Source organism: Vicia villosa, linkage group LG1 (genome assembly GCF_029867415.1).
Source record: "Vicia villosa cultivar HV-30 ecotype Madison, WI linkage group LG1, Vvil1.0, whole genome shotgun sequence".
Classification (NCBI taxonomy): domain Eukaryota; kingdom Viridiplantae; phylum Streptophyta; class Magnoliopsida; order Fabales; family Fabaceae; genus Vicia; species Vicia villosa.
The window spans coordinates 171,591,602-171,603,311 of NC_081180.1; the positions used below are offsets into that span (position 1 = coordinate 171,591,602).

The window sequence follows — 11,710 nt, forward strand, 5'->3', positions numbered from 1 at the left end:
ATATATATATATATATATATATATATATATATATATATAATATTGAAAAATAAATAGATGTGATAGTCAAGTGGACAAACTATCCAGCACTCTCAAAAATTTTATACAACAAATTTGGATGTTACTTACTATCATATTTTTTTACCAAATTTGGGTCTTACTATCATTTCTTTAAACTCAGTCAAAAATTATAAAGATATTGTTTTTTATAATATAAGCCATCCGTGCAAGTAGAGATTAGAGTTTATAAAAGAGAACGAAACCCAAAAAAAAAAAAGTAGAGAAAGTGCGAGGAAATGGATTTGAATGGAAACGGGTTAATGAAAGTGAAGGACTCGATTGAAGTAGTAGAAGATGAGTTAGAGAGTGAAGTTTCATTTGTTCGAATATTATGGGTTACTCATTCAGGACAACACAGATGTCGTGTGAGTTTCATGTTTCAGACAACACTTATGTCTTTCTTTTTATTCATATTATTATTATTATGTTCTGAAGTTTTGTCAAATTTTGTTTCAGGCTATTCCTAGAAAGCGTTTCTACGACGTTGTTGCAAAGAATGGTGTTGGTTTACCATTTGTGACTATGGTGATGACATCGTTTTTGGATAGAGCTCCACTTGGCTGTAGTGTTGGTCGAGTTGGTGAAGCAAGAGTAACACCTGATTTATCTACTAAAAGGAGAATTCCATGGTACACAATTTTCATGAACACAATAACAATAATTTCTTACCAAACGCAAACATTTATTTATGTGATTTGAAACTAAGACAATCACAATATATGGTCAGTTTTTATAATTTTTTTTTACTATTTCAAAATGATTTTCAATTTTTTACTTTGAAATATTATTATTTATTTTTCTATTTTATAATTTTAAAAATAATACAATTTTGTTTGAATTTTATAAATTTTTCGTTTGATTTTTAACCACCGTAAAAGAGACGATATTTATTTTTAAAATTTATATATGCAGGTCGTCATCAGAAATTCTTATAAATTAAATTATTAAATATTTTGGTTGTTGTTAACTAAATTAAATTAAATTTTTATGCCGATTGAAGAAAACTAAATTAAATAGAGACACATATTGTTACTAAAATTTTGTATTATATATTAGTATATTTATTTTTAATGATAAACGCAAAGTAAAATAGATTAAATTTGAATCGATATAAGTAAAATTAATTAGCAAGTATAATGGTAAAAAAGTTACTTGATATTATTGAAAAATGAAAAAATCAATTATTTCAAGATAAATTTTTCAATTAGATCATTTAGTTTGAAATGGAAGAAAGAACATTTATAATTTTTAATTAATTAAATGTACAAAATAATTTAAGTTTGATATTGAAATATAAACTTTTTTTAATAAAGTATCCATGTGAATCTAAAAGTTATGATTCAAATTCAACGTAGCTAGGAAATAGTTTAATATTAAAGGAGGCCGAAGTCAATGGGACCACGAAGATAGTGATTAATTCGTTTCAAGGACGACATGTGTTACATTTTTAGATCCTACATAAATAAACACATTTGTTGAATAACATAGGAGATGTTGTAGACTTTTAATATTGCAATGCTTCAATAACGTTACGATATTCGGTTGGGTTATGATAAGGGTTATCCAAGGAACTAATGAGTTAGGCCGCTGTGTCCATCGATGTAGATGACGATTTGAAATAGTACCTAAGTACCATGTCTTGTTTTTAATAAGAGGTCATATTCGGCTCTCGTGTTCATTTTCCAATTATGATCATGTAATGCATCAACGAAATTTGTAGGTAAATGATATACAAAAGTTTGGCTTTGGGGATAAAAATTGAAAAGCTTGTGAGGCTTAACGATGCCTTATTGGGTGCGGTGATCATTTGACGAGAGTGAGTTATGATTTATGGTGAGGGTGGTTGGATTTGAGGGAACTTGGTTTGATTGGAATGGTGAAAAGGAGGTGATAAGGCAATGACTGGTGTGTTTTAATAATAGGAGGTCGCACAACTTTTATTAGGGGATGATGATGTTGGCTGATTTGGGGTTGTTTGAAGTGGTGGTTTTCGAGGTAGGGTAATGTATCCATGTGGTGTGACAAAGGGTGTGTCATTATCCAAAATAATTATAACTAACCGTTGTAGAAGCATTTAATTTAGAAAAAAGAAAAGTATTTTCCTCAAAAATAACATGTAGGGAAATAAATATTTTACAGGTAGAAAACTCATAACATTCGTATCCTCTATGATTTGAGGGATATACCAAGAAGACACCAGGTGTTGACCGAGCTTATAACTTATTTCTAGAAGTGGAAGGGATGAGAGGACAACAAAGGCAACCAAAGACACAAAGATGATAGTAGGAGGAATCTTTTTGATAGAGTAATTTTGTGGGTTATATGAGAGAAAAAATTTTATTGGGAAGGATGTTGTGTAGGTATCTGGTCATTTGAAGTACATGATGCCACATAGATAGAGGTAAAGAAGCATAAGCAAGAAGGGTAGGAATGATGTGTTTTATGGTATAATTTTTTCTTTCTGCTTTTCCATTTTGCGAGGATGTGTGTGGACAAGAGAATCTAAAGGACATTCCATTTTGTTCGCAAAAGTTATGAAACAGAGAGTTGTCATATTCTTTGTCATTGTCACATTGAAAACATTTAATTTCTTTTTTTCAAATTGTGTATTAGTGTGAGTTCAAAATTAAAGAAAATGGAATGAACTTAAGATTTCGTATGAAGTGGAAAATTCCATACAAAATTTGTATAGTAACATAGAAATAACACATAGTAACGATGACCTTTTGAACTAAGAGTCGGTGAAGTCAAGAGATCATTGTGCACAATATCAAAAGGAAGTAAAGTATGAGACAAAGAGCTACAAAAATGTAGTTTTACTTTTCCCAAGAAGGAATGAATAACAAAAGAAATTATTGTGAGACTTATTATATGTAAGAAAGTTGTCTCGGTGTAGTGAGCTTAATATAGGAGCTCTTGGATGTCCAAAGTGGTTGTTCCATAATTCAGTGGATAAATCGGCATAGGTAGTTAGTGGAAAGGATGTAGTAGGTGGACTCGAGGTAATGAGATATAGGTCACGAGAGTTGTTACATCTCATTAGAAGTATACATGTCTGAAAATCCTTCAAAGAATAACTAAATGAGTCAAATTCAACAGACACATCATTATCAATGGTAAATTTTTGAACAGAAAAGAGATATTTTATTAGTTTAAGTGCTTTAGGACCATAGATAATTTTAGAGGATTAAGGGAGTTAGGTAATGATGCATGTCCATAGCCAATAACAGGAATATTTTTACCATTACCAACAGTAATATTGCGGATCATATTTAAATAAGATGTGAGATTACCTTTATTCATCGTCATACGAGAGGGGCTCAAATGTTCATGTACCAATAATATTCAGGAACAGAAAATCGAGAGGTTATCATACCAACTTGAATATCAATTGGAGAAATTGGAGCATATGAGTATGTTGGTGCTCCACTTGTGGCACAAGCTTAGTGAGATGGATTTGGACAAAGAATTTCAGGTTGTTTGCTTGACTTACTTGTTATCGGATATGGACAAGCTGGTGTAGACCATGGCTGCCATAGAGGAGATCCCAAGTGATCACGTTGGTTCGGTACGAATGATATGCCCACGGTTGATCCGGGTAGAAAGGCAAAGGCCAGTACTGAGGTAAATAGTGCCCCCCTCCACGTCCAAAACTTTTGCCTCGCCCGTGATAGCCACAACCATTGCTTCGGCCTCCACGCTTATTAATGATGTCCCTGCGGTTAGGATGAGACATAGATGAGTAAATCAATGTGTCATTGTGAGAAGTAATGAAAGAATATTTTTCGATGAAACACGACACCTTTTTCATCCCCGGTGTTTATTCCAAGATTATTATGGGACAAGCTCTGTAGAATTGAGTAAGAAAATACCCGTGACGAATTTGGGATCCGAGAGTAGCATATGCACCACCGAGCCTTGAGATAAGTTGAATGACCAATTGCTCGTTGGATACAAAAGCACCGACATTATCTAGTTGGTAAGATAGAGACATGAGATGTTGGCAGTAGAAGGATGCATCCGAGAATTGCTCCATATGAGTTCGTGAAAACTCTTGCTCGAGGTAGAGAGACCTAGAATGTTTGTTATCACAAGAAATGTCGAACATTAGATTCCTTGAAATTTCAATGGTGGAATCGTGTTTTATGATGGTGTTGAGGAGATCATTAGATATTGTTCCTTATATCTACTGCAACACGACAATATTAATATGAAACCACAATTGGGGATAAGTGGTTTTGTGAGAGGGAGTTGTTGCAGATCCAAGCGGCAAGGACGAAATTATGTGAACAAGTACTTGAAAAACCCTTGCAAGAATTTTAAAGAGTTTGTACGACATGTTATACATGCCTTTTTCAATACTCAGTGTGGTTTTGATGAAATTAGATATGCTTGGTACATTGAGGGCATGGTGAAAGGGTGCATGAGTTGTTGGTGAAAGAGGAGAAATGGAAGTGTTTCTGCTAGAGGTGGTAGAGATGTTATTGTTAGAATTTTTTGTGGTACTCGTGATGAAAGGATGGAGACAATTTGTATAAAGAAAGAAAGTGGGCGGTGAACAGAGAAGGGAAACAACTCTGTTCTTGCTTCTCGGCTAGAATTGAATCAAACCAAAATGATACGATCTATGATAAATTTGGGTCGTGCCCTTTTCATTACACACACACACACAGATATATATATATATATATATATATATATATATATATATATATATATATACATATATATATATATATATATTGTTGTAATGGAGTGCCATCAAGAACAAACCACAACTACGAGAAAGATTGAGTTTCTTGAGCAATCATAATTAACCCTGTTAGGATTTCACGAATAAAAGGAGAGAAGAGGGAACAAGAAGAGTTGGTGAAAGTTGATTTTTATTCATTTACTCAATTAGGGTTACAATGATTACAAGTGAATAACAACAATTAACCTCTCTCAACAACCTGAGAGAACTAGTCTATTTATAGACTACTAAGCTAACTTAGGCTACAAGCTAATTTAAATAATTAGGCTTAAACAAACAGGCCCAATGTGACATGCTAACAAACTTAGGAAATATCAACTAATGCATGTTAGAACACCTTTGACTACAACATGCATTATTCTAACAGTAGCATGCGAACAGGCTTTGACCTCATGTTTAATCCTCGTCGGACCAGAAGTTATCTCTTGTCGAACCAAAAGCTTAGTTTTGTGCCTTGCAATATAAGAGACAACACAATAGCTATCGAACACATCATTTCAAAATTCAAGACCATTGTTTGTTCTCAACCTCTTGACTTTCTTGCCAATTTGTTTTTTCGACCAAAGTCTTCCAACTTTTGAAATTATCAAAGGTTTCTTCCTTAGTGTTCTAGATGAATACCCATAACTTTCAGGAATAATCATCAATTATGGATAGAAAATATCTTACACCTAAATATGAAGGACACCTTGAAGGTCCCCCAAAGATCAGCATGGATATAATCAAGGGATCCATGGGTTTTTTGTTTACCTTTCTAGCTTAAACTTCACCCTTCATGATTTACCAAATACACAAGTTTCACAAAACTCTAGCTTTTCGACCTTGTCACCACATAGTTTGTTTCGATAATTCAACCAGGCCTCTTTCAGTGACATGACCAAGCCTTTTGAGCCATAACTCAGTCTTTGACACAGGTTTTGTGGACACCACATCTGCTGAACCACTTACAACCTCTACCACAAGGATATACATGCCTTGCCTTTTGATGCTTCTCAAGAGTTCCTACGACCCCTTCATTACCCTTAGGATACCTTGTTCGCTTTGAAAACATATACTTTCTTGTCAAATTCACCAAGAGAAATCAAATTTATCTTCAAATCAGGTATATATCTGATACCACACAATAGCTTTATTGACTCATCATGGAGCTTGAATCTTACAGATCCAATTCCTTCAATTTTCCAAGTTTTGTTGTTTCCCAGCAGCATTGATCCACCATCTTGATCATCAAATTTCTCAAATACATCTTTGTTTTAAGTCATGTGTCAAGTGCAACCTGAATCCATGTCCGTTCCTTGAAATAAATGTTGTTCAAAACTACAAGAACATCAAATGATTCAAAATCATCTTGCACAATGGTTGCATTACCATTGTCCTTCACACCATGATCTTTCAGGCGTTCAAGACACACCTTTCTTGTATGATCCTCTTTCTTACAGTGATAACATCGAATAATAGAAACATCACCACTATAAGACTTCTGTTGACTTTTACCATTCTTATTGTCAAACTTGCCATCTTTCTTCAAGAATTTCACCTTAACGGACAATCCTTCACCAACAGAAGATGGTTTATCCTCCTTTCGTTTGTTTCTCCTTAGAGTACAAGGCAGATTGAACTTCTTCAAAGGTGAACGACTCTCTTCCATACAAGAGAGTTTCTTTGAAGTGAGCATGACAACGTGACAACACACACAACAACAATAACGCTTGATCTTCATTATCGATCTTGACATCAATATTTTAAATATTAAGATCGATGATGAATACAAAGACTTTTTCTTCACTCATCTTGAACAAATACAAAGCTTGCTTCAGGTAGAGGCGATTTACCAATGAGTAAGTAATGTACAAACTTTCCAGTTTCGACCACACACCCGCCGTCGTCGTCTTCGTTGAAACCTATCGGAGAACCTTATCACCAAGGTTCAATAAGATGGTGTTGTGGGCTTTTTCTACCATAATCGTATTTTCCTTCTCCGTTAACGCAACATCCATCCCTCCAACGGTACTAACCAATCCTGCTGAACCAGTAGGGCTTTCATCTTCAAGCGCCATAGATCGAAATCGTTCACTCCGATGAACTTTTCAATCTCATAATTTGCTGACAACATCTTCTCCATGCTCACCGCACCAGTTTGTTGTAACTGAGTGCCATCAAGAACAAACCACAATTATGAGAAAGATTGAGTTTATTGAACAAACACAAGAAACACTATTAGGATTTCACAAATAAAAGAAGAATTGGTTAAAACTATTTTTCTATTCACTTACTCAATTAGGGTTACAATGATTACAACTGAATAACATCAATTAACTTCTCTCAACAACCTAAGAAAACTTGTCTATTAATAGACTGCTAGGCTAAATTAAACAATTGAGCTTAAACAGACAGACCCAATTCGACATGCTAACAAACTTAGCATATATCGACGAATGCATGTTAGAACACCTTCGACTATAACACGCATTATTCTGACAACAACATGCGAAAAGGTTTCGACCTCATGCTTAACCCTTGTCGGACCAGAAGCTACCACACAAACTAATAATAATTCTACCAATCATTTACAATCAATATTAATAATAAACTTGCTATACATAATCTAATAATTTTTAATTTGACTTTCAAAATATTCTTATGATGCAAGCTTTCTTAGAGAAGACATAGTAAATTATTTAAACTAATTCAAGTCTATTACATGATAGGAGCAAACGAGATGAAATGGTTTTGGGTGATTTGAATGTTAAACCTGGTCAAGCATGGGAACATTGTTCCAGAGATGTCTTAAGAAGAGTTTCCAAGATTCTCAAAGATGAATTTGATTTGGTATGTGGCAATGATTTTTCTTATTTAAAGTCTACATACTCGAATGTTTTATTTATAATAATATTTTTGTACGATCAAATTTAAACCACTTTTACCATAACTTTTTAAGTGATTAACTCTATTAAAAAAATTGTTAGTCATGTTGAATAGTAAGTAGATATATGGTGCAGAAACTCAATAACAATCATTAATTTATAGTCTTCTTATAGGTAGTGAATGCAGGATTTGAGATTGAGTTTTTTCTCTTGAAGAGCATAACAAGGTAGGCCATTCTACATTATCTTATGATTTGATTAATGCAATTTACCATACCAATTAATTATAAACATGAATAAAACCATTCAGAGAAGAAAAAGAAGAATGGGTACCATTTGATTCAAGTCCTTACAGTTGCTCGTCATCATTCGATGTTGCCTCCCCAATACTTCGTGAAATTACGACTGCATTACATTCTATAGGCATTCCAGTAGAACAGGTAAATATACTTTGGATGAATGACACCCTCAGAATACTTACACATGCATCCCATTTTCTGAATTTTTGTTTTTCATGAAAAAATTTCAGTTACACAAAGAAACTGGACAAGGCCAATTTGAAGTGGTTTTGGAATACACCATTTGTACTAAAGCTGCAGACAACTTAGTTTACGCGCGTGAAACTATTAGAGCAATTGCCAGAAAACATGGCTTGATTGCAACTTTTCTTCCAAAGTAAGTGCTAATGTAACATGTGAGAGTTAGGGTTTTTAAATATAGCAAAAACCTAAATATTTTGTTGTGATTTCGAAGGTACATTTTAGATGACGTGGGTTCTGGATGCCATGTCCATCTAAGTCTGTGGCAGAATGACAAAAATGTATTTATGGCATCTGATGAATCATCAAAGTATGGAATATCATCTTTGGGAGAAGAATTCATGGCTGGAGTTCTTCATCATCTTCCTTCTATTTTGCCATTTGTAGCACCACTTCCTATCAGGTTTCTAGATTTCTTTAATAAGTACTCACACATTATTATGATATGTTTTCTTACGCGACTACTCATTTGTTTGCAGTTATGATAGGTTACAACCGATTACAGCGGGGTCATACTTATTATGGGGAAATGAAAATAGGAATGCGCCATTGCGAGTTTCATCTCCTCCTGGAACTCCCAATGGTTTAGTGAGTAATTTTGAGTTTAAACTATTTGATGGTGTTGCAAATCCATATTTAGGCTTATCTGCTATAATTGCTTCTGGAATTGATGGTCTTCGTCGGCATCTTTCTCTTCCTGAACCTGTTGGTAAGATACTATAAACTATAAGTGTTTGATGATTTGCATGATGGTTGCTTAACATTTGTTTAGTACTTTTATCAATAAAACTTTGTAACAAATATTAATTAATTATTGAATAATAAACCTCTTTTTTTATGCATGAAATAGATACAAATCTTACTCCAGATAACCTTCAAAGATTGCCAAAATCACTCTCAGAATCATTGGAAGCTCTTGATAAGGCTGACTTCCTTGTGGAATTTTTTGGTGATAAGTTATTGAATGTCATTAAAGAAATTCAAAAGGTAAATATACCTACATGCCCTTCTATTTATAAGATTTTAAGATATGAAAAACGTGTTACACTAGACTAGATCATATGACTCATATTCTAAGTTGTACTTTTATGGAAACTTAGTGATGTAATTTGTGATGGCAGGCTGAAATTCATGAATACTCGAAGAACAAGGAAGCATATAAACTACTTATACATCGTTATTGATTTTGAAGAATTAATGTGACTTGTGATTTTGAAGTTATTTGATACTTTGTGGAGTGTTTGATTAAGAGTTGTGTAAATGATGTTTCTTTTACAAATAAAATGTTGGTTCTTAAATTCGTTGTTTTAGTCATTAATGGGTCATGTAAATTTTGTTCACGGATCCTTTTGGTTCTGTTTGTGTTTTTTTATGGGTTAAGAAGAATCCGTTGCTCACTTGTTTGGCTCTTGCTCTTTTGCGGATAATATTTGGCGGAGAGTGCTAATTTGGTTAGGCCCCATTGAAGAGTTGTCTTTGGAGGAGTTCAAAGTACTCTTCTATTATATTGAGAAAGTGAAGAATGTGTTGAATAGAAAAGTTTTAACTGTGACATGGTTAGTTTTGAATTGGAGTATTTGGCTTTCGAGAAACGATATTATTTTCATTCAAGCGGTTCCTTCTTTCGATGATTGTATGACAGTCATTGTTTTCAGATCGTAGACTTGGTTTTCTTCTTGTAGTTCCATTAATGATGGTTGTAATTTTCACACTTGGAATACTCATCCTCTCCTCTGTTTTGCGAGATAGAGTCTTTCTGTTTTTTTTGTATCGGGTTGAGTATCCCTTATACTCCATTTTAATAGATTTCTTGCCTATTAAAAGAAAGTCTTATGAATCTTTTTGTAGTTTCGACTAGTAGAAGAACTCTTTGGTGTGGTTATTAGATTTTATTTTTTTTATCCTTGGATGTAAAAATAATTAGAGATGGAAAATGGGCATGTCCGTCCCGTTTAATCTTGTCCCACAAAAATTCGTAAGAGAATTGTGTCGGACGAGCATAGTTGAGAGTGCGATCCTAATTCTTTGACCATCCGTTTATTCTGGATTTTGGTAAACAACCTCTAGTCTCTTTATTAAAGGTAAGATATTTAATTAGTGTGTATATGTGTTTCAGTCATTGTTTATATTTCATAGGAGTTAAGATCCCCTCCATTTCTCAAAAGAAAGAAATGGAGAGTAGTTAAGGCCTAGATGCCTTAGAAACGATGAAGTAATTATTTGTTTTCATTTTCAAGTGATTTAGTTAATAAATATCTTATATGTTTGGTTTAAAAAAGGATTAATGTGCATGGGAATAATGTGTAGCAAGATTCCAAAACGGCCACCGGCCTGGTAAAGCCTCATCAAGGTCATTTGGCCACCAGCCCATGACGTAACATAAAAAATATTTTTAAAATTCATTTTTATAACTCAAAATTCAATGAAGAAATGTTATTATTTTAAAGAAGAACGTACAGCATGGCGACGAGGAGGACCACCTGAAAATAGAGGTATCAATTTAGGATGCTAATTAAGTTGAGTCCCAGTCCATAACAAATGGGTCTAAATGTCTAAAAATAATAAGCCCTTAAATACATATATCTTAAAGTTAGAAGGTCTTAAAATTTAAAAGAGGATCATAAGGTCCTAAATAAGTAAAATAAAAAAATCTAATTTAAAAAATGAAATAATAAAAAAATAAAAAAATAATAACTTTTAAATAAAAAAACTAAACAAAAATGTAAAAAATTATTTAAAAAAAATTTCAAAAATAAAAAACAACCTTTAAAAAAAAATTTCAACAAAAAATTCCCAAAATAAAAAAAAAATCTAAAATTCTGTCTATAAAAAAAACTCTTTTATGACTCAATTTTTTAAATAGTATTTAGGTTTTTTTTTTTTTAAACAATGAACATGACATTAAGTTCTAAACAACTCCACATAACTTTTTCTCATAAAACAAAAACAATACAAATTATTAACATATGCCATCAATCAAAACAAGTAATCGACAAAGTATATCCGTCTACTTTTTAATTCACAATCACAAACAACACTCCAATCTTCATTATAATCATTTTGTCGTTCTTTTTTAACCGTAAACTTATAATCAAATGATAAGGCTAATGAACAACACATAATATATCTCAATTGATTTTTAGATGTATAATAATTCATAATATTCCAAGTAACCTACTATATTATTATTAACTGACACAAACAGGGGGTGGTGTGTGCGCAACCATCTTGGCCACTTTATTTATGCAGGTGTTGCTTGGGATCCGGGAACTCTTCCCGTCTTTGAAGCTGAAGCCATGGCGCTTAAAGAGGCTATTCTTGGAGCTGTATCTTTGCACTTGGAGCTTGTGACTTTTGAAAGTGATTCCCAAATAGTGACACAAGCTATCCAATCCAATAGAAAGGGAGATTCCGAGTTTAGTCTTATTATTGAGTCCATTAGTAGTTTATTGCATTCCTTCCCAAACTTTGAGGTGAAGTTTGTTAGGCGTCAA

At 33.2% G+C, this 11,710-nt stretch overlaps 1 protein-coding gene across 1 annotated transcript; it reads left to right on the plus strand.

Annotated features, from left to right (window-relative positions):
* The first annotated feature begins 175 nt into the window (after positions 1-175).
* LOC131644647 (uncharacterized) lies at positions 176-10,341 on the plus strand. The gene is made up of 10 exons (XM_058915203.1): positions 176-425; positions 517-689; positions 7,522-7,642; positions 7,852-7,904; positions 7,988-8,117; positions 8,207-8,352; positions 8,431-8,619; positions 8,696-8,925; positions 9,067-9,203; positions 9,338-10,341. The coding sequence occupies exons 1-10, from the start codon at positions 297-299 to the stop codon at positions 9,398-9,400; spliced, it is 1,371 nt and encodes a 456-aa protein (XP_058771186.1). The 5' UTR covers positions 176-296; the 3' UTR covers positions 9,401-10,341.
* The last annotated feature ends 1,369 nt before the right edge of the window (positions 10,342-11,710 follow it).

Excerpts from the sequence above, each read along its gene's own strand:
- LOC131644647 (XM_058915203.1), top strand. The coding sequence starts at position 297 with ATGGATTTGAATGGAAACGGGTTAATGAAAGTGAAGGACTCGATTGAA. Across the intron at positions 7,643-7,851 it reads TCAAAGATGAATTTGATTTG|GTAGTGAATGCAGGATTTGA; the intron begins GTATGTGGCAAT and ends GTCTTCTTATAG. Across the intron at positions 9,204-9,337 it reads TCATTAAAGAAATTCAAAAG|GCTGAAATTCATGAATACTC; the intron begins GTAAATATACCT and ends TTGTGATGGCAG.